A 27982-nucleotide genomic window follows, 5' to 3' on the forward strand; every position below is an offset into this window, starting at 1 on the left:
TTTTCCCCCATTCCGAATTACAGCCGACATCCAGTCCTGGTTTTCCCCATCCCGGATTGCATCCTGGATCCAGTCCTGGTTTTCCCACATTCCAGATTCCAGCCTGGATCCAGTCCTGGTTTTCTCCCATCCCGGATTCCAACCCGGATCCAGGTTCAGTTTTCCCCGTTATTCCCAGAATTTCTCCCTATAGAGAATTCAGCCCAGGGGAGGCTCAGGCAGCCCCAGATTTCCCGTGAGGAGTTCCTGTGAGTGGTTCCTCGCCCAGTGCACAGCCCCTGCACTTTTCCAGGCCTTGGTGGTCCCACCAAAGCTCCCACCCCACATTCCCTGCCCAGCACAACATCCCTCAGCAGCTTCCCAACCTTCCCCCAAAGGATTTGGGCAGCAGGAAGGTTGGAGGAAGAGGAAAAGGAAGAGAAAAGAGGGGGTGAACCAGGGACCTCTTGATCCACAAGTGCACTCCTCTCCCTCTGAGCTACACCCCCTGCTTTCCATGGGCATTCCCAGCAGGAATTCCCTACTCATTACCATCCCAGCAAAGCTCTGCTGATTAACCCCAGGACAAAATCCACATCCTCCCAAAATCCTCCTCCCTTTCCTCACCAACATCCCTTGATGCTGCTCTGCTCTGCTGGGAACGGGAGGCCTGCACATAGCTCATGGGGGGGAAAACCTGGGAATTCCGGGCTCCCAAACACATTTTTGGGGATAAAAACACAGAAAAGAGAGGGGGCACCCGGATTTGAACCGGGGACCTCTTGATCTGCAGTCAAATGCTCTACCCCTGAGCTATACCCCCACCTGGGCAGGTGAGCCAGGTGAGCTCCTTGTGGCCAGGTGAGGCTCCTTGTGGCCACTGATGTGGCTCTGTCACATTCCAGGGCTGACTGTCACATCCCAGCTGCTCTCAGCCCTGCCTGGCACACCCAGCCCTCCCTCCAGGGCTCTCACCACGCTCCTGGTAAGGCAGGTAATGAATTCCCACCTGAGTCCATCTAAAAAAAAACCCAAATGTGGCCAAAGGAAAGGAACATTTCCAGCACTGACTTCAAAATGTCACCACAGGCTCTGTTTGGTCTCAGGGTGTGCCCAGCCTGGCTCAGGAATTACTGCATCACCAAAAATCCCCCCTCCCCCCCAAAATGTTTAATCCAGTTCTGGAAGCGGTGGAGAAATCCTTCACAAAGCAGGAATGTCAAAACTGATCCACAAGAGCAGATTTATTGGGGTTTTATTGGGGTGGTTCCTTACACAGAGCAGGTCCTTGTGATGCCTTGAGAAGGCTGAGCTAGAACTGAGGCCAGAACTACAGAAATAAAAAAAATTAAAACCTGAGGCATCACCTCCACCTCTGGAATGATGGTCACTGCTTGGGAAGACAGAAATCCCCTCCAGCTGCAGGTTTGGGATGTTGGGATCACACCCAGAGCAGCGCTGGGCCCTTCCAGGGCTCCAGGGAATGATCCACAGGCCCTCTCCTGCTCCAAAACCCTGTGGAGAACAGAGGGAGCGACCCTCGGGATGTGCAAATCCATGGCCAAGTTTGGTTCTGCTGCCTGTAGCCGGCTCTGGAATATCTAGGAATATCCGGAAATACCTAGGAATCTGCTGGGAGGGGTCAGAGAGGTTTAAAAACCTCGCCCAAAGCAGGGCCGGGGGTTTGTGCAGCCTTCCCTTGGATGGTGCTGCTGAATCCAGGAGGTGTCGCTGCCTTCCCGCTGTGACCGCGGCACGGAAACGTCGGGAATGGCACAGGAACGTCGGGAATGGCACAAACGGCATCGGGAATGGCACAGGAACGTCGGGAATGGCACAAACGGCATCGGGAATGGCACAGGAACATCGGGAATGGCACAAACGGCATCGGGAGTGGCACAAAAGGCATCAGGGATGGCATAGGAACATCGGGAATAGCATAGGAACATCCGGAGTGGCACAAAATCATCGGGAGTGGCACAGAAGGCATCAGGGATGGCACAGGAACATCCGGAATGGCACTAAAGGCATCGGGAACGGCACAGGAACATCAGGAATGGCACAAAAGGCATCGGGAACAGCACAGGAACATCGGGAATGGCACAGGAACATCGGGAATGGCACAGGAATGTCGGGAATGGCACAGGAATGTCGGGAATGGCACAATCGGCATAGGGAGTGGCACAAAAGGCATCAGGGATGGCATAGGAACATCGGGAATAGCATAGGAACATCCGGAGTGGCACAAAATCATGGAGAGTGGCACAGAAGGCACCAAGGATGGCACAGGAACATTGGGAATGGCACAAAAGACATCGGGAGTGGCACAAAAGGCATCAGGGATGGCACAGGAACATCGGGAACGGCACAGGAACATCGGGAATGGTACAAAAGTCATCAGGGATGGCACAGGAACATCGAGAATAGCATAGGAACATCAGGAGTGGCACAAAATCATCGGGAGTGGCACAGGAGGCATCAGGGATGGCACAGGAACATTGGGAATGGCACAAAAGACATCGGGAGTGGCACAAAAGGCATCGGGAATGGCACAAAAGGCATCAGGGATGGCACAGGAACATCGGGAATGGCACAAAAGGCATCGGGAGTGGCACAAAAGGCATCAGGGATGGCACAGGAACATCGAGAATAGCATAGGAACATCAGGAGTGGCACAAAATCATCGGGAGTGGCACAGGAGGCATCAGGGATGGCACAGGAACATTGGGAATGGCACAAAAGACATCGGGAGTGGCACAAAAGGCATCAGGGATGGCACAGGAACATCGGGAATGGCACAAAAGGCATCGGGAGTGGCACAGAAGGCATCAGGGATGGCACAGGAACATCGGGAATGGCACAGAAACATCAGGAGTGGCACAAATTCATCGGGAGTGGCACAAAAGGCATCAGGGATGGCACAGGAACATCGGGAATGGCACAGAAACATCAGGAGTGGCACAAATTCATCGGGAGTGGCACAGGAGGCATCAGGGATGGCACAGGAACATTGGGAATGGCACAAAAGACATCGGGAGTGGCACAAAAGGCATCGGGAATGGCACAAAAGGCATCAGGGATGGCACAGGAACATCGGGAATGGCACAAAAGGCATCGGGAGTGGCACAAAAGGCATCAGGGATGGCACAGGAACATCGGGAATGACACAAAAGGCATCAGGGATGGCACAGGAACATCGGGAATGGCACAAAAGGCATCGGGAGTGGCACAGAAGGCATCAGGGATGGCACAGGAACATCGGGAATGGCACAGAAACATCAGGAGTGGCACAAATTCATCGGGAGTGGCACAAAAGGCATCAGGAATGGCACGGAATCATCAGGAATCCCCAGAAGTGCAGCAGGGAACAGCTCAGTGCCAGCTGGAGGTGGGAATTGCCCCCTTTTCCTGCCCCTTGATTGGGGGTCAGGCATTCCAGGCCCCAAAGCCAGAGCCCCAAAGCCACCCCACTGTCACCTGTGGGCTCGGGGATGAGGTTCCCCCACAGCTCCCACCCAGACCATTCCTCCTTTTGCTCCAGAACACCACAAACAGCCCAAGCTCTTCCCTGGACATCCCTTCCCACTCTGCTCCTGCAGGTTCCCAGCTGACCCCGAGGCTTCAGCTCCAGCCACTCCCCAGGTGACAGCAGTGGCCCCCCCATGTCCCCAGCCAAGGGACATCCCTCAGGTGCCTCTCCTGCAGCTCAGCCTCAGACACTGTTTCACTCTGAACAGTTAAACTGCTCATTCTGGAAGAAAATTCCGGGAATTCTCCAACTCTGGGAGCTTCAGCGCAAAGGCACAGACCCCTCCCAGCTCCCCTCATCAATTCAGGATCACTACAATTTGAGCCAGGGATTCTTCAGGAACCTGCCTGAAAAACAACTGTTAAATCCCCCAAATCCCATTTTCCAGCTGGAGCTCCATAAAAACACCCCCTACTCCTGTTTGGAATGAAAACACCACGCAGTTGGTACAAGGAGTTTTATTTTGTGTCCCTGGCCAGGGGCAGGATCGGGATCAGGCGATGCTCCCGGCGTTGGAGGCGATCCTGGGCCACAGATCTGCACATTCCTTGGCCACGGGGCCTGTGATGGCTGAGCCTGGAAAACAGGGACAACACCACAGGGACAGTGAGGCCGGCCCCTGAGAGGATGGGATGCAATTCCCAGAGAAGCTGTGGCTGCCCCTGGAAATGTCCAGGGCCAGGCTGGAGCACCCTGGGATAGTGATGTCCCTGGGATGAGCTTCGAGCTCCATTCCAACCAAACCATTCTGGAATTCCGTGATTTAGAGCTCAGAGATGGTTCAGGGCAGCATTTCCCAGCCAAAATTCCACTCTCTGAGGGGAATCTTGAGTCCTTTCCCCACCGTGGCAGTGCCAACCCCCCCGTGGGGGACAATTCCCCAGCTCACCTTTCATTTCCCCTTTGTTATTTACAATCACTCCTGCGTTGTCCTCGAAGTACAGGAACACCCCATCTTTTCTCCTGTAGGATTTCCGCTGCCTGATCACCACCGCTGGGTGCACTGGGAGGAAAAAGTGTCACAGCCCTCAGGATGAACACACATTCCACACAGATCCCACAGGAATCAAACCCAGATTCGGGGTGGGTTTTGTTTTGCACCTTGTATTTGCGTGTTTTACTAAAAAGTTACATTTTATAGTCAACACTCCCCTTAAAACTGACCATGAAATATCTGTAGCTGCATCTACACTTGGAAAATCCAGGGGTTTCCCACTTTTGCACCTTTATTTTGAAGTAATTAATTCACAAACAATATTCAGCAAAAACTCCTCTGGAGCAGGAGCAAATCCATGGCAGGGGGTGGACCTGGATGAGATTTAAGATTCCTTCCCACCCAAATCATTCCATAATTTTTAATTTTACAGATCCATGTGACATCACTCCCCTATTACTGATGGACAGCTGGACTCAGGAAGGGATTTAGGGAAGGAATTCCTCCGTGGCACAGGTTACCCAGAGCAGCTGTGGCTGTCCCTGGATCCCTGAAAGTGTCCAAAGCCAGGCTGGGCAGGCCTTGGAGCGACCTGGGGCAGTGGAAGGTGTCCCTGCCCACGCATGGCATGGAAGGTCCCTTCCCACCCAGCCCATTCCAGGATTCCCAAACCCTCTGTCCCACCGCTGATTGAAATCAACAGCACCAGCAGCTGCCACTTCACCCAAAAGCGGCGCCTTTGCTCTGCCCTTCCACGACAACTCCCTGAGCCACGGCACGGACCCAACGAGTGCTTTAGAGAAGGGGGGGGATGACTCGGTGACTCTCCGGGGACTGTCCCCGACAATTCGGGACAGCAACGGCGCCACTCACCCTTCTTCCTCAGCTCCGGCTTGCCCTTCTTCACCGTGGCCATCACCATGTCACCCACGCCGGCCGCCGGCAGCCGGTTCAGGCGGCCCTTGATGCCCTTCACGGAGATGATGTAGAGGTTCTTGGCCCCTGCGGAGAGCGGCGCCGCCGTTATCCCGGGATAGCGGGGAGCGGCACCGCCGTGATCCCGGGACAGCCGGGGACACGTCCCACTGCAGGGACACCCCACAGCGCTGCCACTACCACGGGCCCAGCGAGAGATTCCCGAAGGAAAACGGAGGTTTGGGAATGCAGGGAACACCTCACCCTCGGGTTACTGAGGGGGCCTTTCCCGAGGGGCTCCCCCGGTTCCCGAGGGGCTCCCCCGGTTCCCGAGGGGCTCCCCCGGTTCCCGGGCCGTCCCTCCCGCCGCCCCGCGGTTCCAGCCCCGCACTCACCGGTGTTGTCGGCGCAGTTGATCACGGCCCCCACCGGGAGACCCAAGGAGATGCGGAACTTGGCCCCGGACGAACCTCCGCGTCCTGCGGGTCGAGAAGAGCGTTAAGAGCCCGGTACCGCCTCACGGAGCGGCCGCGGCCTCACGGGGAGGGGGAGGGCGACATCACCGGTGACATCCGCTCCCGCCCGGGCTCAGACGCCTCTCGCCGGGTCCCCGCTGCGCCGGGGCGGCCACGGGGACACCGGATGGCGGCGGATGGAGCCGGATGGTGGCGGAGAGCGGCGCCCGCCTCACCTCGCTTCGACATCTTGGCGCCGGAAGAGGCGGCGGATGTCGCGTGACGCGCCCGCCCCGCCTCGCACCGCGCGCGGCGTCACCTAGCGGCGGCGGGAAACGCGACACCCTCACCGGTACCGGGAGCACCGGCGGGGACGGAAAGAGCGAGCAGGGATAATTCGAGTGAGAAAAGTTGGGATAAAGGGAGAAAAAAAAAAGAAAAAAACTAAAGCAAAACAAGGGGGCACCCGGATTTGAACCGGGGACCTCTTGATCTGCAGTCAAATGCTCTACCACTGAGAGGGGGCGGCGGGGACGGAAGGAGGGAGCAGGGATGGAAGGAGGGAGCAGGGATAATTCGAGTGAGAAAAGTTGGGATAAAGGGAGAAAAAAAAAAGAAAAAAACTAAAGCAAAACAAGGGGGCACCCGGATTTGAACCGGGGACCTCTTGATCTGCAGTCAAATGCTCTACCACTGAGCTATACCCCCACTGGTGTAAGTCGGCCACTGGGTGATAATTTAGAGCTCACTCCGCGCCTGCGTAGTTCGCTGTTCTGTGCATGGATCGGGGACTGCGCGCGCAAATGCGGCCTGCCCGCCTCAAACACCCCCATCACCCGGAAATAGCGACAAAAAAAAACGGGAAAAAAGCGCAAAAATATTAAAAATACTCTCTGAGGGGGCACCCGGATTTGAACCAGGGACCTCTTGATCTGCAGTCAAATGCTCTACCACTGAGCTATACCCCCGCCCGCCGCGTGTGCCGCCCGGAGTCCCCTCTACCGGCGCCGCGGACCCACAGCCCTCCGGTTCGAATCCCGCCGCGCCCTCAACGTAAACTTCTTGTATTTTTTAGGTTTTTTTTTTTGCCGTGTTTTAGCCCTTTTTAGGGGTGTTTCGGCTCGGCGCTGCCTTCCTAGGGGTGTGCGCCCCGCTCGCACGCGCGTTACGTGTGCACGCACGCGTAGGTGCGCGCCCCACCCCCGCGGTCCCTCCCCTCTCCTTTTCCCCGCCGCCTCCTCCCCTTCCCGACTATTTAAAGTCGCGACATCGCGGGCGGCGGCTCAGTGGAAGAAGAAGGCGGCGGAGGAGGGTGGGTGTGATTTTTTTTTTTTCCTTTCCCCCCTCCCTCCACGCGAGTTTTCCGCCATGAATCCCAACTGTGCTCGCTGCGGGAAGATCGTGTATCCCACGGAGAAGGTGAACTGCTTGGATAAGGTGAGCTCCGCGGGGTCGCACGTGGGGAGTGGGACAAGGATTTGGGGTTTTTCCCCATAGGATCGCCTCCGGATGGCATGGTTTTTCTCCTCACCCCTATTCCTGGCGGGTTTTCTACGGGGTTCTGGGGTTTTTTGGGGGGTCTTCGGCAGCATTCCAGCCCCCCCCCCCCCCCCCCCCTCCGCGGGTGGCACTTCCTTATGGACACGGCTCTCCCCCCGCCCTATTCCCGGGAATATTTCCACGCTTCCCACTCCCAACCCCGCTTTTCCCGGGGGTATTTCCACGCTGGATCCCCTCACAGTGGGACCCCATTGTCCTGGGGGACCCCAGGGGATCTGTGTTCCTCCCACCCCCCTTTCCTGGGGGTATTTCCACGCTCCCCCCACCCCGTGTCCTGGGGGTCCCAGGAGCCCCCGGTGTCCCGAGGGTCCCGCAGGGAGCCCCAGGGAGGGGACAGGGATGGAGCTCTTTGCCCTGGGGGCTCTAGAGCATCCCCAGCTCTTCCTTCCATAGCAAATATTTCTATTTATTGGAATATCTCCCATTCAAAGGCAGCACATCCGTGTGGAGGCCCAAGGAAAGCAACAGTTAACGCTTCCCTGAAGCCGGGGACCTCATCTGGTTTCCATTATCGAGCTTTTTCCCCTTTTTTTTTTTCTTTTTTTTTTTTTCCAAATCTTCCATCCCAGTTGCTACTTCTCTGTTCCAAAATCCCATCCTTACACTCCGGGGCTGCCTCCCTTAACCTGGAATATTTTTTTTTGGAATATTTTCCCCTCAAAACCAAAGCTCTGGTGGAAGCTGGAGGTGGGGAAGGTGATGTTGGGGCTCCATTCTCGCTGCTCTTCCCATGGGGTTTCCTTTACTCTCCTCCCCCTCCTCTCCCAGGCTTCTGGGACAACCAGTTTAGGGACTAAAAAAAGTAACTGGGAAGAACGCTCCGCTCTCCAGCGGCATTCCTGAGCTCCGGCAGACCCTGTTGCTCGCATTTTTAAGGGATGATGCTTCTTCCTGAGGCTGGGAATGGCTCGGGGCTGAACTATCACCCCCAAATCCTGGGATTTGGGGCTGTGAGTGGCTCTGGGCCCTGAGAGCCTCCAGGGGCTGCTGGCTGTTGGGATTGGGGATGATAGGAAGGGAAAAGGGGTTGGGGGATACCTGCAGGGAAGGGGGGTTTGGGGGACGTGGATAAAAGGATGGGAAGGGTTTGGAGTTTGTGGATATTTAGAAGGGAAAAGGGTTTGGGGGTTGTGGATATTTGGAAGGGAAAAGGGTTTGGCGGTGGTAGATTTTTGGAGAGGAAGAGGGGTTTGGGATTGTGGCTATTTGGAGGAGAAAGGTGTTTGGGATTTGTGGTTATTTGGAAGGGAAAAGGGTTTGGAGAGTGTGAATATTTAGAAGGGAAGGGTTTGGGGATAAGTGGAAGGGAAAAGGAGTGGTGGGGGTGTGGATATTTGGGAGGGAAGGGGGTTTGGGGATTGTGAAAATTTGGAAAAAGGAGTACTGGGGGTGTGGATATTTGGGAGTGTTGGGGTTTGGGGATTGTGAAAATTTGGAAGGGAAGGGTTTGGGGGTTGTGGATATTTGGAAGGGAAGGGGGGATTGGGGATAACTGGAAGGGAAAAAGAGTGCTGGGACTGTTGATATTTGGAAAGGAAAGGGGTTTGGTGGTTGTGAAAATTTGGAAGGGAAAGGTTTGGAGGTTGTGGATATTTAGAAGGGAAGGGTTTGGGGATAACTGGAAGGGGAAAAGGAGTGCTGGGGTTGGGGATATTTGGAAGGGAAAGGGGAGTGTTGGGGTTGGGGCTAACAGGAAGAGGAAAGGGGTGCTGGGATTGGGGATGACTGGGAGGGAAGGGGAGTGTCGGCATTGAGGCTGACTGGGAGGGAAGGGGGATCCCAGCATTGCCGGCAGGGAAGGGAATGAGCCCTGGCTCCCTGGTGCTCCTGGGCTCTGTGAACTCCAGGAGAGGGTCTGTTCCAGCTGTGGGGAGCAGGGGAGGGTCTGTTCCTGCTGTGGGGGGCAGGGGAGGGTCTGTTCCAGCTGTGGGGAGCAGGGGAGGGTCTGTTCCAGCTGTGGGGGGCAGGGGAGGGTCTGTTCCAGCTGTGGGGAGCAGGGGAGGGTCTGTTCCAGCTGTGGGGGGCAGGCAGGAGCCCGCAGTCACCATCTTGTCCTCCTCGGGCTCCTCACCCACTTCCTCTTCCTAAGAGCCGAGGCTCGGCCGCTCGTGGTGCTGCTCACCCCGCCCCGGAGCGCCTCCGGCTGCCCTTTTCCCGGAATGCTGCCCCAGTTCCCATAAAACCATGGGCAGGCCTTGGAGTGCCTCTGTCCCTGCTTGGAATTCCTCTGGCCCTGCTTTTCCTGGCCCTTGGAATTCCTCTGGCCCTGCTTTTCCTGGCCCTTGGAATTCCTCTGGCCCTGCTTTTCCTGACCCTTGGAATTCCTCTGGCCCTGCTTTTCCCAGCCCTTGCAGTCCCTCTTTCTGTCCCTGCTTTTCCTGACCCTTGGAGTGCCTCTGTCCCTGCTTTTCCCAGCCTTTGGAGCGCCTCTATCCCTGCTTGGAGTTCCCCTCTCTGTCCCTGCTTTTTCCAGCCCCTGGAGCCACTCTCCCTGTCCCCTCTCCCTTTCCCTGCCTTCCCGGGTAGAGTCCAAAGGACAGCCAGGCCGTGCTGGCAGGAGGAGGGGACAGCCCCAACCTGAGGCTGTCTGGGGTGTGGCTTTGCTTCCAGAACCAGGGAAACTCCACTTCCCTTTGGGATTGATGGAAAACCCAGAGCATCACCACCTCCCCGCAGCCCTTATGTGCCCCGAGTGGCTTTGGGGACATTGCTGTCCCTGCCCCCACGGGGACAGTGCCACTGCTGGCCCTGGTTTCCGCAGGGGAAGTGACACCCGAGGGCTGGGCTGGGCTCACCCCGAGCTGAGCAGGGCCCTGAGCATCACCCAGGGCTTGTCTCCTCCAGCCCAGGGGGTTCCTCTGGGTGTTGTCCTCATGTTCTGGGGTCCCCAGGTTGTGGGTTTACTCCAGGTGTGGTGCAAAAGCTTTGCCTGGTGGGACCCAGAGCAGCTGTGGCTGCCCCTGGATGTGTCCAAAACCAGGCTGGACAGGGCTTGGAGCACCCTGGGACAGTGGGAGATGTCCCTGTCCATGGCAGGAGGTGGCACTGGATGAGTTGAAGGTCCATTCCATGATTATAAATCCAAGGCATCCTTCATTTCCCCAGCATGGATTATCTCTGACCCGCTCACCTGGATAACCTGGAAAGTTTTAGAGCTGCTTTCCTTTAAATTTGTGATTTTCCACTGAGGTTATGTCAGTCAGAAGAGTTTCCAAAATGTGTGTTCACACTTAGAAATAAATCCTGTCCAGCCTGCTGGGATGTGGGAGCACCTGGGATCACCTCCAGGCTCAGGATTGGGAAGCACAGGGAGTTCATCCTCCTCCAAAACCCCATTTGGATCCTGTCCTCTTTCTCCAGGGCAAGCAGAACGTTCCTGGAAGCCAAAATAACTCCTGCTCCCCTGTGTCCAGCCATGCTCCAGCCTCCTTTTAGTGCTGCCTCAGATTTTGTGGATCCAGCATTAATTCCACTCTGTTTGTGAGACAGAGAGCGGCAGCGAGGCTGAGGACAGGCAAAAGTGCTCCATGGGCACTTCCCAAGGGATCCCAGATCCTAGATCTCTTCCCAGATCCTTGGGGAGAGCCTTGGGCTGGGAATGGCCCTGCTGAGCAATCCCTGGTGGGAACTGGGGTGGGAATGTGCTGGGAATGCTCTGGGATGGGAGCAGAGCCTGCCTGGGAGCGTTGTCCTGCTGGGGCTGGGATTGGGATCAGAGGGATCTGCTGGATCCCAGGGAGCTGCTGCTGTTCCTGGAGGTGGGATTGGGATCAGAGGGATCTGCTGGATCCTAGGGAGCTGCTGCTGTTCCTGGAGCTGGGATTGGGATCCGAGGGATTTGCTGCTGTTCCTGGATTTAGGATTGGGGTTGTTTCCCTGATGGATCAGCAGGATCTGCTGCTGTTCCTGGTTCTGGGATTGGGGTTCCCTGCTGGATCAGAGGTATTTGCTGTTCCTGGATTTGGGATTGTGATTAGAGGGATCTTCTGCTGTTCCTGGTTCTCAGATTTGGGTTGTTCCCTGCTGGATCCCAGGGATCTGCTGGCTGTGCCAGATCCTCCTGGGAGCTGGGATATTACTTGAAGAGAAGACTCTGGAGCTATGCTGCCTCTCAATTCACCCCTACAGATCCATGGTGCCATCCCTGGCAGCTCCTGCTGGGACGGGCTTGGAAAGGACCCTTCACTCCCCAGGAGAGTCCCAAAAACTCAGGATCCAGCTGCTGATCCATCCTCCAGGAGCCCAAAAGCTGGGAAGGGGCAAAACCACCCTGGGAAAGGATGGAGGAGCAAAGCCCCTGCAGCTGGAGGAGCTGGAACAGAGGGGAGGAACAAATCCATTTCTGAGGGCAATTAAAAGGAGGAGAATTGTCCTCTCCAGGGCTGAGTCACGTCCCCAGAGCCTGGCAGTGTTTGTGCACGGGGTGTGGCACCAGGGGAGGTGACAGCAGGGCTTGGCTCCCTGCGGGGACACAGATCCAGGCTGGGCTTGGAGAGGGGAATCGGCTTCTTGAAGGTTTTAGAGTGGAAATCCCAGCAAGAAGCAGCAGCTGGGCACTCTGGCTGTGGTGGCTGAGTGTTAAAGGACACTTGCCTGTCCTCCAATTAGTGCTTGGAGCTGCTAATTGGGCTTTTGGTGGAGTTTTCCTTGTTTTTTTGGGGGGTTGCCCTAGGGCAGGACTGGCAGAGCTGACTGTCAGGGGTGAAGGTTTTGCTCCAGGCTGTGCTTTCCTTGCTCCAGGAGGAAATTCCCATTCCTCTCTGGGCCCTGGGAATTCCCACCAGACCCCACAAATCTCCGTGGAAAAGGGGAGTCTGGACTCTGGCAGGACTTTGAACTTGGTCTGTGTGACCTCAGAATCACAAAATCAGAATAATTTTACTCCCAGATGATCAAATCCAACCTTTAACTCCAGCTCTGAGCTGTTCTCCTCAGGCTCCTCCCAGCCTGTCCCAGCTCAGAGCCAGGCGGGAATAATTTCTTTAGGAGCAGCCCTAAAAAAGAACCTTTAAACTCCCCTTTAGGGTTTGTCACAGCCCAGGGTGTGGGGTCAGGGTCTAGATTTTTTGGGGTTGTGTCTTTCACCTTGGATCTGTGTCTGCTTCCCATGAGAACCTTTTCCTGCTTGGCTCATGCAGCCTCACCTGACCTGCTCTTCTGGCTGGCACCAGGCAAACAGCAATAAAATATAAAAAAAATTAAAAAATAAAACCAAAGCAGCAGCTTTGAACCTTCAAACACAGCTGTTCCCTCTGCTGAGGTGTCACTTCCAGAAGGAGCTTTTCCTAGCCATGAATTCCTGGATATATGGAAGGAAAAAACCTCCCCTGGCTGGGATAAATGCATTGGGAAGATCAGGAGAGACTGGATTTGATCCTAAATTAACCACGATATTCCCTTTAACCAAACTTTTTTTCTTTATCCAGAAGGACCCTGAGTTGTGCTCCCCTTTCCTGGCTGGTCTTGAGCTCTGTGGAGCCAAAATATTTCTTAATATCTAAAAAAGAGCTGGGAAATCCCATTTTTGTAGCTGCTCCTTATGCACTGGCAGTTCTTAGAAGGAAAATTTGGTTCTGGGGTCACAGGTGGCGTGGCCGCCATGCTGGGTGGGAACTGTGGGATTCCAGCAGGGTTTTGGGATCCCTGGAGCTGATGATTTGGGTTTTGTGTTGCAGTTCTGGCACAAATCATGTTTCCACTGCGAGACTTGCAAGATGACCCTGAACATGAAGAACTACAAGGGCTACGAGAAGAAGCCGTACTGCAACGCGTGAGTGCTCGCTGCCAGGGGCTGCTGTGGGATTTTCTGTGGGGGACCCTGTTGTGGGATTTTCTGTGGGGGACCCTGCTGTGGGATTTTCTGTGGGGGATCCTGCTGTGGAGATCCCTGCTGTGGAATTTTCTGTGGGGATCCCTGCTGTGGGGCCTATTGTGGGATTTTTCTGGGGGATCCTGCTCTGGCGATCCCTGATGTGGGATTTTCTGTGGGGGATCCCTGCTGTGGGATTTTCTGGAGATCCCTGCTGTGGGGCCAGCTGGAAGATTTTCTGGGGATCCCTGCTGTGGGATTTTCTGTGGGGATCCCTGCTGTGGGGCCTGCTGTGGAATTTTTCTAGGGGATCCTGCTGTGGGGGATCCCTGCTGGGGGATTTTCTGTGGGGGATCCCTGCTGGGGGATTTTCTGTGGGGGATCCCTTCTGGGGGATTTTCTGGAGATCCCTGCTGTGGGGGATCCCTGCTGTGGGATTTCTGTGGGGATCCCTGCTGTGGGATTTCTGTGGGGATCCCTGCTGTGGGATTTTCTGCGGGGACCCTGCTGAGGGATTTTTTTGGGGGATCCTCCTGTGGAATCTCCTGTGGGGTCCACTGTGGGTCCTCCTGTGCTGTGGGGATCCTCCTGTGGGATTTTCTGTGGGATTTCCTGGATATTCCTCTCTCCAACTCCAGCCCTCACCCTGGAGCAGGCTCCGTGGGACACCCCAAGCTCTCCAGGAGCTCCTTCCCTGCTGATCTGCAGAATTTCTGGGAAGGGAGGGAAGCCTTGGATGGAGGGGTCTCAATTAATACTGATGTTAAACCAGGGTTACACCCCAGTTAACACTGGTATTAAACCAGCTAATACTGATAGTAAGCTAGTTAACACTGGTGTTAAACACCCCCAGTTAATACTGATATTAAACCAGTTAGTACCAGTATTAAACCAGGCTTTTCCAGGTCTCAGTGCCAGCTGGGGGCTGCTCTCCAGGCCCAGCCTGAGCAGGAAAAAGGGACTAAAACCCCAGACCAGGCTGGGCTGAGCTGACCCCAGGAGGAGCTCTCAGGTGTTGGTGCCCTGCAGGTGTGGGGAGGGCAGAAATTCCCTTTGTGTGCAGGGAACAGACCCAGAAATTCCCTTTGTGCAGGGAACAGACCCAGAAATTCCCTTTGTGCAGGGCTCACCGGGCTGGGCTGGGTGCAGCCACCTGAATTTCCTGGCGGGGAAAGAATCCCAAGGTAAATAAACCTGGGAGGTGAAATCCTTGGTGTGGGGGATGGAGGTAGGGCAGGGTGGAGCAAGAGCTCAGGGCCCTTTTTTTTTTTTTTTCTTTTTTTTTTTTTTCTCCCTCGGGCCCTTTTTCCTCTGGCCCTTCTTTTTTTTTTTTTTTTTTCCCTCCTCTTTCCTTTTTCTTTTTTTCCTCTGGCCCTTTTTTTTTCTGGCCCTTTCCACCTGTTCCTGAGCACTGGATGTTCCCTTCCAACCTTTTTTTTTTTGCCCTTATCCAGAAGAACCCTGTGGACCCAAAATGCTTCTTAATATCTAAAAGGCAGCTTGAAAATCTGATTTTTTGTAGCTGCTCCTTATACACTGGCAGTCCTTAGAAGGAAACTTAGGGAACATAATTAATGTATTAATTTTTTCCCAATATTCCTGATTTTACTCTTTAAGTTTTTACTTTTACTCTTTAAATTTACTCTTCTGAGTTACACTGAAAGGAGAAGTGGTGAGAGCAGAGCTTGGCCAGGCCCTCCCATTTCCGGGGGTTTTTTTAGGTGGTTTTTGATGGGGTTGGGTGCTGGGGGTGGCTGTAGCTTGTCCAAAATCCAGAAATTCAGCTGGGCTGGGAGGAAATTCGTTAAATTCCAATTTGGGCAGGGAAGTGGCATTTCTTGGGGTCTCACCAGAGTGACAATACAAATAACTGGTTGAAAATAAATTGATTTATTTGTGGGGGAACAGCACTGTTGGAGCTCCAGTTTTTTGGGGGAAAATTAGGAAATTTTGGGGTCTTTTGAGGGGGGGGATGTGTGTGCTGAGGTAGGTGGGCTCTGTCTTTGGGGGGGATGATTTTGGGGTGTGCAGAGACCTCACAGGGAGGGTCTGGCCTGGCAGAGCTGAGCCCCCCCGAGCTGTTCTGAATGTCCTGACCCAAAACTTTCCCCCCTGGCCCGTGGGATTTGCCCATCCCCAGGCTTAGGGTCCTGTTCTTGTGCTCTCCCTGCTAGGGAAGTGGGATAATAATGGGAAATTCCTGACATTCCAAGGAGTCTGCGCAACCTCGGGTTCTCACCCCCCTCTCTGGGGGCTCCCTTTGATGCTGCTGCTGCTTTAACCCTTCCCAGCCCGGCACTGAGCACAGAAACTGCCCCCAAAATCCTTTGTTCTTCCCGTTTTCCCTCTCTAAAAGCAAAGGGGGCAGCTGGGAGTTGCTGGAGGATTTTCCAGGGGGTTGAGATGTGGAAAAAAGGGAAAACTCCAGGCTTGGATTTGGGGTTTCTTCCTTCTCAGCTGCTCCCACGAGTATCCTGGGACAGCAGAAACTCCAGGAGCGCTGTGCCTGGCTGGGGACATCCCAGGAGGAGCCCAGCCTTCCCAAATTTCCTGGATTTGGAGGGACAAGGTCCTCTGTCCCGGGAGAAGGGGGTGGAAAAGCAACGTTTATCCTGGCAGGGAAGAGGCTGCTGTTCCGAACAGGGTCCTCTCTGTTCGAGCCCGTGGCTCCCTGCCAAATTCCTGAGTTTCTTTCTTCTGGGAGAGCAGGAGGAAGAGGGCTGGGCTTCCTCCAGCCCTGCCATTCCCCCAGCCATAAATCCGGCAGGAATCTTTGGGGCCGCTGGTGGCAGAATGTGGGAATGGCTTGGTGGCAGATGGGACGGTCCCCACCCCCCTCCCTGTCCCCTCCTTGGCTCCAGCTGGGCACTGGGAGGGACTGGTGGCTCACTGGAAGTGACATTCAGTGACTCCTGGCCTGAGCACTTGGAGCTAAAAGTGGGAGAAGGGAAAATCCGGGGAAGTCTGAGACTTTTCCAGATGAAAAGTGGGGGGAAGCTGGATACAAGAGACAGGCAAGGGTGGAGTTCCAGGCTCCAGCTGCTCCCAAACACACATTTTTATAGAGATTTTTATATTAAATATTTTATAAATATATAAAAATATTTTATCTGTTTATTATATATATAATTTTTCATATATAATTTTTTAATATATGTATTAAACTTGTTGTGCTGAGGCTGAGGGATCAGGGAGATCCCCCTGTGCAGCACAAATCCCACCTGGAAAATCCTGGGGGAGGGCTCAAAGGTGAATATTCAGTCTGATATTCTCTGCACTGAATATTCAGTCCAGAGCCACCCCTGGGTGGTGGAGCTGCCTGGGATGGGGAGAGGAGCAGGATCCTGGGCAAGGAGCTCCTTCCCTGCTCCCTGGGCCACTGGGATCAGCTGCTCCTGGTGCTTGGGGCCAGCCCAAGGCCAGGCTTTGTCTTTTTGGGATTCCTGCTGGGGACAAACAATTCCTGCAGGATGCAGCCCTGTCCAAGGGCCTGCTCTGGCTGCGGATCACAGGGATCTGCTGGATCACAGGGATCTGCTCCCAGGGCTGGGATTGGGTTTGGTTTTTTTTCCTGCTGGATCAGAGGGGTCTGCTGCTGCTCCTGGATTTGGGATTGGGTTTTTTTCCTTGCTGGATCACAGGGATCTGCTGTTCCCAGAGTTGGGATTGGGGTTCTTTCCCTGCTGGATCAGAGGGAACTGCTGCTGCTCCCAGCTTTGGGATTGGGGTTGTTTCCCTGCTGGATCAGAGGGCTGCTGTTCCTGCTCCTGGATTTGGAATTGGGATTCCTTCCCTGCTGGATCAGAGGGATTTGCTGTTCCTGGAGCTGGGATTTGGGATCCCAGGGATCTGCTGCTGTTCCTGGATTTGGGATTGGGGTTGTTTCCCTGCTGGAAATTGGGGGTGGGATTGGGGATATGGGATGGGATGGATCCTGCTGCACTCACAAAGAGCAGAGCTGGTGAGCAAATCCCCGTTCCCATTGCTGGCCCCAAAACAGCCCTGGGATGGGCCTGGCCATGGGATTGGCCTCTCCTGCCCCCTCCAGCCCTGGCACCAGGACACTGGGACAAGTCCTGGAGAAATGCTGCTCTCCACAGTGGTGCTGGGCTCTCGGGCTGGGAGCAGCTGCACACGTGGAGGGCTGGCCCAGCCATCCTGGCAGCTTTTCCCTGGAAACCCTGGGAGGATCCCAGCCCTCCCCTGTGCCCATTCCCGGTGGGATCTCTGCAGACTGGGGCTGATTTCGGTGCTGACAAAGGCTCAGTTTATTTTTTAAGCTCGTCCCCAGAAGCAGCAGCCCTTTGAAAGGCAGGATGTGACCTCGGAGCCTCCTGGCAGAGCACAGCCAATGGCTTCCTTTGTTTAACTCTGCTGAATCTTCCCCAAATCCTTCCCAAATCCCTGACCCAGCTGGGGGGTGGCTGTCACCCCTGGGAGCTGTAGGGACAGGGAATGTTTGCATCCAGGGCTGCTCCTTGATGGATCCATCTGCCAAAATCTGCTTTAAAGCCTCAATATAAGCAACACTCAGAGCTCCCGAGGTTTTTCCAAACACTGGCGGCTCTCACATCATCTGTGGGTTTTTTGGGATCAAACTCGGGGTTGGGGATGCAGGGTCTGCTCCTGGGGCTCCCAAATTCCATCAGTTGTCTCTGGAGAGCAGCTGGGCCATGCCAGGCTGCACTCCCAGGAGTTTTTAGTGGTGTTCCAGGATTTATCCTCATTTCCAGCTTGGGAAAAGCTCCAAAGGCAGCAGCTCAAGCGCTGCTGCTTGGGACGGGAGGTTTTGGGGGGAAATGCTGCTTTTAGGGCAGGACTGGGATGGAATGGGGTGGGAGATTCACCTCAGTCTGAAAGTGGGATTGCTCCAACCCCCCCTCCTGCTGTGGAGTGGGGAAGGTGGGAAATACAGGGAATACAGATCCCATGGAAACCAGGCACGGTGCTGCTGTGGGAAGAAATGTCTGGATTCACTTCCCGACATCCCTGTGGAAGTTTCCTCCCTGCCTGGGGAGGTGCAGGAAATGCTGGTGGCCTCCATAGGAGCCCTTTATCACTCGGTGGCCATGGGACTGCTGGGAGCAGGATCCTTCTCCTGGAGGCATGAACTTCCATCCCCTGGGAATGGCTGTGCTCAGAGGGACGAATTCCCATCCCCTGGGAATTGTCGTGCTCCTAATGTGGGAGGGATGACCTTTCATCCCTCGGGATTTGCCGTGCTCAGCCCCCTCCTTCTCCCGAGGGGATGAGCTTCCATTCTCCGGGAATTGCCGGGGGGGAATTGCCGGGAGGGATGAGCTTCCATTCCCCGGGAATTGCCGGGAGGGATGAGCTTCCATTCCCCGGGAATTGCCGGGGATGATGAGCTTCCATTCCCCGGGAATTGCCGGGAGGGATGAGCTTCCATTCCCCGGGAATTGCCGGGAGGGATGAGCTTCCATTCCCCGGGAATTGCCGGGAGGGATGAGTTTCCATCCCCAGGAATTGCCGGGAGGGATGAACTTCCATCCCCTGGGCAATGGATGGAAGTTCAGCCCCCTCCTTCTCCTGGAGGGATGAATTTCCATCCCTGGGAATTGTGAGGCTCAGAGGGATGGAATTTCCATTCCCCGGGAATTGCCAGGCTCAGAGGGATGAATTTCCATCCCTCAGGAATTGCTGGGCTCAGAGGGATGAATTTCCATCACCCAGGAATTGCCGGGCTCAGAGGGATGAATTTCCATCACCCAGGAATTGCCGGGCTCAGAGGGATGAATTTCCATCACCCAGGAATTGCCGGGCTCAGAGGGATGAATTTCCATCCCTCGGGAATTGCCAGGCTCAGAGGGATGGAATTTCCATTCCCCGGGAATTGCCAGGCTCAGAGGGATGAATTTCCATCCCCGGGAATTGCCGGGCTCAGCCCACCCCTAATGCGGGCGCCAGACGGGAGCTCTGCCCGGGGAGACTCCTCTGACCTGATTTAGCAGCACCACAAAAGCCGCCTCGTCTGGGCTGCCACAGCCTCCCGGGGCTCCTCTGGAGCAGGAGCCGCGGTTTTGGGGGATTTTTTGGGATTTTGAGGGTGGAAAGGGGTCCCTCCCGTTGTGGGGGTGCTGCCTGCGAGGTGTTTGGGGTCCCTGCCATGCCCTGCGCTGTTCTGTGTGGAATCCTGGAATATCCTGAGTTTAAGGGACCACCAAAGATGATGAGAACAATCCTAGCCTGTTTCAGGGTGTTGCCCAAACATTCCTGGAGCTCTGGGACCCACAAGGATCATCAATGCAACCCCAGGCCCTGCACAGACACCCCAAAAATCCCCACCTGTCCCTGAGAGCAATGTCTAAACCCTCCTGGAGCTCTGGCAGCCTCAGGGCCATGCCCATCCCCTGGGGAGCTGTTCCAGTGCCTGAGCACCCTCTGAAGGGAAAATCCTTTCCCAAAATCCAGCCCGAACCTCCCTTGTGCTGTCCCTGTCCCTGAGATCAGAGCTGCCCTTCCATGAGGAGCTGCAGCCCCTGAGGAGTCTCCCCTCACTTCTCCAGCTGCATCCAGAGGTGGCTTTTCCTTAGGTTTCCACCTGGGCTTCTGGTGAGCTCAGGGAGGGTTTTCCTGCTCCCTCTCCTGCGGAGCAGCTCCTCCATCCCTGTGTGTGCCTGGGACAGCAATTCCAGCAGGGAATTGTGTGCAGACTGCAGGCAGGGAGATAGGGATGGAGGGATGCCAGCAGTGAGGAGAGACCCCAAGGTTCCCTGCCCAATCCCCCCTGGCAGCCTGTTGGCTCCATTCCTAAGATCTCCCAGCTCCTCTCCATCAATCCCTGGGATAATCCATGTCTGGCCAGTGCTGGGGCTCCTCACTCCCACCCTGGGCACTGCAGCAGCCACAGCAGCACCAGCCCAGCACTCCCAACACCCACCAAAAGCTGGGTCTTATCCCAGATCCCATCCCTTATCCCATCCTGGATCCCCCTCCAGCAGAGAGCACACCTCCTCCTCCAGCCTTAAATCCCTGAAGGACTGAAACTCCTCCCGAGGGAACTGGGGGGAAAAGGTGGTGCCCAATCCCGGGTGAGGATCCCAAATTGCTGAAGGGCTGAAGTGCCTCATCCCCAGGGAGCAGCTCCCAGGAGCTGGGGAAAAAGTGGTGCCCAGTCCTGGGAGAGGATCCCGAATTTTGTTCATCCCACACCCGGCACAGACAGATCCCTCCTGCCTGCTAACTCAGGGCTGAGCTCAAATCCTTGCCAGATTTCCTCAAAATCCAAAGGAAACCTAATCCCAGCTTCATCCCTGGCTGTCTGCTGCTCCCCCAGGCTGGGCTGGAGCAGGACACAGCGCTGCATTCAATCCATCTCGTTGTTTTCCGGGTTATTTTTAATTCCCTCCTCCTCCCGCGGTTTTCCCCTTCTCCTGAGCTCCACAGGGATGGATTTCTGCCTTTCCCAGCCCTGCTGGCCAGCGGTGGCTGCTGGGGCCTGATCTCCTCCCGGTGTTATCAGTGCCCGGGGCAGGGATGCGGTTGCCATGGCAATGGGAGATCCCGGCTGGCAGGGCAGGGATGGATCAGGGATGGTGTGGCCAGCAGGAGCAGGGGGGGTCATTCTTCCCCTTGACTTGTCACTGGTGAGGCCATCCCCCAATTTAGGAGGGGCTGGAGTGTGTCCAGAGGAGGCAAGGAGGCTGGGGAGGGGTCTGGAGCACAAACCCTGTGAGGAGCAGCTGAGGGAGCTGGGGGTGCTCAGCCTGGAGAAAAGGAGACTCAGGGGTGCCCTCATCACTCTCTACACCCCCCTGAAAGGTGCCTGTGCTCAGCTGGAGTGGGGCTCTCTCTCCAGGCAGCACTGACAGAACCAGAGGACACTGCCTCAAGCTGCACCAAGGGAAATTTAGGTTGGATATCAAGAAAAAGTTTTTTACAGAAAGGTGATAAAGTTCTGGAATGTTCTGCCCAGGGAGGTGGTGGAGTCACCATCCCTGGGTGTGTTTGACAAAGCCTGGATGTGGCACTGGGTGCCAGGGTTCAGTTGAGGTGTTGGGGCTGGGTTGGACTCGATGATCTTGGAGGTCTCTTCCAACCCAGTAATTTTGTTATTCTGTGAATTCTGTGGGCTCTGGTTCCAGAGGAGATTCTGCCCTTGGCTGGGCCGTGTCCCTCTCCTGGGGGATGTTGGGGTGTTCACATGTTGGATAAAAGTGCTGCTGATCCACAAGGGAGAATCCTCTGGGTTTGTAAAAACCCCAGGCAGATGTGCTGGGAATCACCTCACAGGGCTGGGAATGCTCTGGGATTCCCAGGGAGAATTCGTGATCTGGGATCTCCCAGTTCTCCTCTGGGCTGGGTTTCCTTCCAGGGCTTTTCCTGGGAATTCTGGGGCATGGAGGGCTCTGCCAGACTGGAAATGCTCCTCTTGCTCCAGGCAGAGCTGTGGGACCGGATCCATCGGGAGCATCCTTGGGGATGCAGGGCCTGGGGGTGATAGCTGGGACTGACTCTTCCCCTTCTTGGCAGCTGAGAGACCCCAAATCCAGCTGAAATTGCCAAATCCTTACCCTCTTGAACACTCCCTGTTACCCAGGGATTCTATCCCTGCTCTTTTCTGTGTCATTCCAAGGTGGGAACGGCCACAGGAGGCTGGGACAGGGCTGCCAGCAGCCTCCAGCTGGAGCACTGGATATTTCCTTTCTCCCAGAACCCTCCCTGAGTCTCTTTCCGAGTTCCTGACCCCGTTCCTGTGCGTTGTCCCCGTGGTTTGTGCCAGGATTGGGACGTTCTGCAGCACCAGGAAACCCCAGTGTGAGGCTGCTGTGGCTGGAAGCTCTGCAGGGAGAGCTCAGGCTCAGCCTGGGCCCTGCAGAGGCACTGGGAGCAGAGCCAGCAGCTTTTCCTGGGCTAACAGGGCCCTGGGGGCTGTTTGGGGACAGGGAAAAGTCTGTCCTGAAACTCTGCACAGGCCTAGAATGACTTTGTCCCCGAGGGAAAAACACTGCTTTTGCTCTTTTGTGATAAATGTGACACTGGGAGAGAGCCCAGGGGGAAAAGTGTTCGCTGGGGGAGAGTGCACAGGGAGAAACCCCATTGTTGGAGAAACCCCATTGTCTGGGCAAACCCACATCCCACATGGCAGCTGCCAAGCCCTGTGGCTGTGTCCCCAGCTCTGGCTCCTCTGGAGAGGGACAAAACCCCTGGAATGTTCTCAACACTCGGGTGTGGCCCTTGGGGACACAGGTTTGGGGTGACACGGTTGGGCTCGATGATCCTGGAGGACTTTTCCAGCCTGAATGACTCCAGGATTCCATGGTGGGAATTGCTCTGCTGTGCTGGAGCACCTGGGCAGGTGGGGACAGGGACGGTGGCATTAACAGGGCAGGGGACAGTGGCATTAACCCTGTCCTTCCCTTGGCAGACACTACCCGAAGCAATCCTTCACCATGGTGGCAGACACGCCCGAGAACCTGCGCCTAAAGCAGCAGAGTGAGCTCCAGAGCCAGGTGAGCCTTGGCATCAGATCCCTGCCTGCCCTGCTCTGAAGGATGCTCTGACCTTCTTCCTTCTCTTCCCATCAGCCTGAGAGTGCCAGGAGCTGGGGAGCTGAAATGCATCCAGGAGGAGGGGGAGGATGGGGGAGCCTCACCTGCAGGACCAGGGCCACTGTGGGTCCCCAAAGCTCAGCTTTTCTCCCAGCCCTTCCCCCTGGGAGCAGCCCAGCAGATCCCTGGCTCAGGCTCAGAGCTGAGCCCAGCCTGGGGCTGGATTTGTGTCCACGCAGCGATGACAGGGACAGGGGGATGACAGGGACAAGGGGACACCGTGGCTTTTCCATGGCAACCACGGAGCTGCTGCTGCTGCTGCTGGAGTCTCCAGCATGCTCCTGGGTTGTTGTTGATGAAAGCAGAGCCAGGGGAGGGGGTTGAGCTCTGCCTGGGCTCTCCTGAGCCCAGGGGGGACTCGCAGCCCCTCAGGAGCTGGGGGGAGACAGCCCTGAAGGGAGGGGGACTCTTCTTCCCTGCATTGGTCACCACAGCTCGGCTACTGTCCCCTGTGCCAGGTGTGCCCAGCTCCTGGGGCCTGCCAGGCTCAGGGACACTGGGGTGACAGGGACAGGGTGACAAGGATGAGGAGCTGGGTGGGGGTGACAGGGACAGGGTGCTCACCACCCACAGGGCTGGGGTGACAATAATGGGACAATGTGCTGGGCACCTGCAGGGATGGGGTGGCAGGGACAGGGTCCTGGACACCCACAGGGATGGGGATGACAGGGATGGGACACTGGGCACCTGCAAGGGTGGGGTGACAGGGGTGGGGTGACAAGGACAAGGAGCTGCAAGGATGGGTGATAGGGACAGGGTGTCAGGGATGGAGTGACAGGGATGGGTGACAGGGACAGGGTATCAGGACACTGGACACCTGCAGAGGCAGGGTGCCAGGGACAGGGTGGGTGGCAGGGCCAGGCCACAGCAGTCCCTTGTCACTCCTCTGTCCCCTCTATTTGTGTCCCCGAGGAGGCGCCTCCCGTTCCACTCACGGGAAGCTGCTGGATAATCACGTCCTGTGAGGCCAAAAGTGTCCCCAAAGTGCCACCCTGGTGCCCACAGGCTGCTTTTCCCAGCCCACGTGTGGCTGGGAAATTGCAGGTTCCCATCCTGGGGCTCCTTTTCTGAGCCTTTCCTGGGGGGAATTTGGGCACAGCCCTTCCTGCCCGAGGGTCCCGTGTGGGGGTGGCAGTGCCACTCCTGTCCTGCTGTGCCAGCCAGTGTCACCTCGGTGCTGGTGACAAAAAGGGGAGGGTTTGATGTGTGAAGGGTTTTTTCTGGCTCCCTTTGGATAACTCATGGATGCACTCGGAGTCACGGCATGGAGGGAGCAGCTCCTCCACGGGAAAATTAATTGTGGGGTTAATTAATTTGTTAAATTATTCTCATCATCATCATCATCATGGGGTGCTGATAGGTGTTTTTTTAGGGCTGAATTTCTGTGTCCTGAACATCAGCAGGGTGAAAAACCAAGGGAGATGGAGCAGGGTGGGATTTAGGAGGGTAAAAATACAGGATTTATCAGAGGATCTGCCCTCCCTTGGGACTGGCTTCTTGCTCAGTGATTCCTTATCTTTCCAGCCTGGAATTCTCCCAGCTCAGCAGCTCTGTGGGTGCCCTGTCCCCTTCCTGGGCAGCATGGGGACAGCATCCCACACTCCAGAGGGAAGCATCCTTCATGGAAAGCACCATGGACGGAGGGCAAACCACAGCCCAGCTGGGCAAACTGGGCAAACTGGGGCTGGTGGCTCCAGAGCAGCTCCAGAGGGCTCCCCCAGCCCCTCCTGAGCCTGTGCCTGTGTCACCAGCTCTGTGTCCGCCTCCCAGGGGTGGCTGGAGGTGCCCTTGGAGGGCTGCAGGTCACTGAGCAGCTGCTCTGAGCTGGGTGCCCGGGGCTGGTGCCCCACAGGAAACTGAAACCAAACCTGGGTGACCCCAAAGAGAGAGGGGAGACCCTTCCTGCCCCAAGAGGAACGGGACCTGCGGGCTCAGGGGAATGGTTTGGTGTTGGAGCTCCTGGAAACATCTGTGCATCCCTGGGAAGGCTCAGGGATGTGCAGGGATGTTGAGAGATGCTCAGGGATGTGCAGGGATGCTCAGGCATTCACTGGGGTGCTCAGGGAGGCTCAGGGATGTTAAGGGATGTTCAGGGATGCACTGGGATGCTCAGGGATGCTGCTCAGGGATGTACAGGGATACACTGGGAGGTTCAAGGAGGCTCAGGGATGCACTGGGATGCTCAGGGATGTATGGGGATGTGCAGGGATTCACTGGGATGAACAGGGATGCACTGGGAGGCTCTAGGAGGCTCAGGGATGTGTGGGGATGCACTGGGATGAACATGGATGAACAGGGATGCTCAGGAATGTTCAGGGATGCTCAAGATGTACTGGGAGGTTCAGGGATGTATGGGGATGTGCAGGGATGCTCAGGGGTGCACTGGGATGCTCAGGGATGTGTTGCTGGGTACCCCACAGGAAACTGAAACCAAACCTGGGTGACCCCAAAGAGAGAGGGGAGACCCTCCCTGCCCCAAGAGGAACAGGACCTGTGGGCTCAGGGGAATGGTTTGGTGCTGGAGCTCCTGGAAACCTCTGTTTGGCATCCCTGGGAAGGCTCAGGGGTCCACAGGGAGGCTCAGGGATGTGCAGGGATGTTGAGAGATGCTCAGGGATGTGCAGGGATCCTGCCCCAAGAGGAACGGGACCTGCGGGCTCAGGGGAATGGTTTGGTGTTGGAGCTCCTGGAAACATCTGTGCATCCCTGGGAAGGCTCAGGGATGTGCAGGGATGTTGAGAGATGCTCAGGGATGTGCAGGGATGCTCAGGCATTCACTGGGGTGCTCAGGGAGGCTCAGGGATGTTAAGGGATGTTCAGGGATGCACTGGGATGCTCAGGGATGCTGCTCAGGGATGTACAGGGATACACTGGGAGGTTCAAGGAGGCTCAGGGATGCACTGGGATGCTCAGGGATGTATGGGGATGTGCAGGGATTCACTGGGATGAACAGGGATGCACTGGGAGGCTCTAGGAGGCTCAGGGATGTGTGGGGATGCACTGGGATGAACATGGATGAACAGGGATGCTCAGGAATGTTCAGGGATGCTCAAGATGCACTGGGAGGTTCAGGGATGTATGGGGATGTGCAGGGATGCTCAGGGGTGCACTGGGATGCTCAGGGATGTGTGGGGATGTGCAGGCATTCACTGGGATGCACTGGGAGGCTCAGGAATGCTCAGTCACTGGGATTCACTGGGATGTACTGGGAGGTTCAGGGATGTATGGGGATGTGCAGGGATGCTCAGGGGTGCACTGGGATGCTCAGGGATGTGTGGGGATGTGCAGGCATTCACTGGGATGCACTGGGAGGCTCAGGGATGTATGGGGATGTGCAGGGATGCTCAGGGGTGCACTGGGATGCTCAGGGATGTGTGGGGATGTGCAGGCATTCACTGGGAGGCTCAGGGATGCTCAGGATGCACTGGGAGTTTCAAGGATGCTCATGCACTGGGAGGTTCAGGAATGCTCAGGGATGCTCAGGGGCTGCCCCTGGGCGAGGCAGGAGCCCTGGCACAGGAGCTGCTGCCCTGGGGAAGCCGTGGGTCACAGTCAGGGGCTGGGCAGGCCCCGCTCTGCCCTGTCCCACCTCTGCCCTGTCCCAGCCCCTTTTCCTGCCTCCCCCCAGATCCGCTACAAGGAGGAGTTCGAGAAGAACAAGGGGAAGGGCTTCAGCGTGGTGGCCGACACCCCGGAGCTGCAGAGGATCAAGAAGACTCAGGATCAGATCAGCAACGTGAGTGGCCTCTCCTCCCTGCTGTGACACGGCTGTGACACCGCTGTGACCTCCAGGGGGAGCGGGGAGGGGACAGCTGCTGACAGACAGCCCCGGGGTCACAGATCCCTGCAATCCTGGCACTAATCATCCTCTGTGAGGAAGAGAGGGGAGGCTGATTCAGTGATCAGAATCCGATTTTATTGTGGGATACAAACACTTGTAGAAATTAAGCATTAATGGTAATTTTAGGGAGGCTTAATAGTCATTTTAGGGACACTATTAATTACTTAATAGTCATTTTAGGGAGACTAGTAATGTTTACTACAATGCTTAGGTTAAAATCCTAACCTCTTGGGTGGTGCCTGAGCTGCTCCTGCTTTTCCATCCCCAAGACTCCTTGCCCTGGGGACACAGAGCCTGCCTGGGAGCTGCTGGCTGCTCCTGGAGCCCAGGAAGGGGTTTGGAATGCAGGGAGATGGTGCCAGGGGAGGGGGTTTGGAATGCAGGGAGATGGTGCCAGGGGAGGGGGTTTGGGATGCAGGGAGATGGTGCCAGGGGAGGAGGGGGTTTGGGATGCAGGGAGATGCTGCCACAGCAGGAGCTCCCACAAAAACCCAGGGGGATTTTTATTCCCTCTTTTTCTGCTCTCATTGTGCAGCACCCCCAGGATGTGATGGATTCACCAAACCCCAGGCAGGGAATGGGCTCCAAGCTGGAAGATTTTCCCTGGGGCAGCTCTGAGCTGGCAGCCCCCCCACAGTGGGGCTGGGGGCTGGGTTTGGGGCGGATCCAGGGGGGTTTGGGGACATGAAATGACAGCAGAGAGCTGTCTTGAGCCCAGCCCTGGTGGCTCTGCCCAGCCCCTCACCCTCTGCCAGCATTTCCAGCAGCTTCCCGTGCCTGGCTGCCAGCCTGGGGTGGCCGTGACCCACTTAGGAGAGACACAGCCAGCAGCCCTGTCCCCGCCGGGCCCTCCCGTTCCAGGGGCAGGAACAGGGCCAGGGAAGGTGGGGCCAGCCTGGCCGTGCCCCAAACGGCCTCGGGGTGGGGAAAACCCCTGGGAATGGGGCTGGGCATGGCCTGAGCCCATCCTGGGGCTGTCCCTGAGCCCATCCTGGGGCTCCTCCTGCTCCTGGGGCTCCTCCTGCTCCTGGGGCTCCTCCTGCTCCTGGGGCTGCTCTGAGGCTGTTCCTGAGGCTGTTCCTGCTCCTGAACCTGTCCTGGGGCTGTGCCTGGGGCTGTTCCCGAGGATGTCCCTGTTCCCAAATCTGTCCTAGGGCTGTTCCTGAGGATGTCCCTGCTCCTGGGGCTGTTCCTGCTCCTCAACCTGTCCTGGGGCTGTTCCCAAGGATGTCCCTGCTCCTGGGGCTGTTCCCAAGGATGTCCCTGCTCCTGGGGCTGTTCTTGGAGCTGTCCCTGCTCCTGGGGCTGTTCCCGAGGATGTTCCTGCTCCTGGGGCTGTTCCTGGGGCTGACCCTGATCCTGAACCTGTCCTGGGGCTGTTCCTGTCC

The 27982-nt window shown here is 56.3% G+C and overlaps 2 protein-coding genes and 3 non-coding genes across 6 annotated transcripts in view; 1 reads left to right on the top strand and 4 right to left on the bottom strand.

The window, feature by feature from the left end:
• Positions 1 to 730: 730 nt before the first annotated feature.
• On the bottom strand, positions 731 to 802 carry TRNAC-GCA. The gene has a single exon. It is a non-coding gene; the product is annotated as a tRNA-Cys (tRNA).
• Positions 803 to 3950: 3148 nt separating this feature from the next.
• Positions 3951 to 6180, bottom strand: RPL23 (ribosomal protein L23). The gene is made up of 5 exons (XM_041426568.1): positions 6049 to 6180; positions 5753 to 5836; positions 5316 to 5444; positions 4398 to 4511; positions 3951 to 4084 (listed from the first exon to the last, which is right to left on the bottom strand). Exons 1-5 carry the CDS (start codon positions 6059 to 6061, stop codon positions 4002 to 4004), a joined length of 423 nt encoding a protein of 140 aa, XP_041282502.1. The 5' UTR covers positions 6062 to 6180; the 3' UTR covers positions 3951 to 4001.
• A 268-nt stretch (positions 6181 to 6448) lies between these two features.
• On the bottom strand, positions 6449 to 6520 carry TRNAC-GCA. The gene has a single exon. It is a non-coding gene; the product is annotated as a tRNA-Cys (tRNA).
• A 188-nt stretch (positions 6521 to 6708) lies between these two features.
• On the bottom strand, positions 6709 to 6780 carry TRNAC-GCA. Its single transcript has one exon. It is a non-coding gene; the product is annotated as a tRNA-Cys (tRNA).
• A 289-nt stretch (positions 6781 to 7069) lies between these two features.
• LASP1 (LIM and SH3 protein 1) overlaps positions 7070 to 27982 on the top strand; it is a 28557-nt gene continuing 7644 nt past the window's right edge. The window contains exons 1-4 of one of the 2 annotated variants that reach the window (XM_041426427.1): positions 7070 to 7249; positions 13048 to 13142; positions 22570 to 22654; positions 26382 to 26489. In XM_041426427.1, coding sequence (XP_041282361.1) covers positions 7181 to 7249; positions 13048 to 13142; positions 22570 to 22654; positions 26382 to 26489 — 357 coding nt within the window. In that variant the 5' untranslated portion in view covers positions 7070 to 7180. Of the gene's footprint in view, positions 7250 to 13047; positions 13143 to 22569; positions 22655 to 26381; positions 26490 to 27982 lie in introns of those variants that run through there. The other variant, XM_041426428.1, reaches the window with a different exon arrangement.

This window comes from Onychostruthus taczanowskii, unplaced genomic scaffold (genome assembly GCF_017590055.1).
Source record: "Onychostruthus taczanowskii isolate IOZ18803 unplaced genomic scaffold, ASM1759005v1 scaffold91, whole genome shotgun sequence".
Classification (NCBI taxonomy): Eukaryota; Metazoa; Chordata; class Aves; order Passeriformes; family Passeridae; genus Onychostruthus; species Onychostruthus taczanowskii.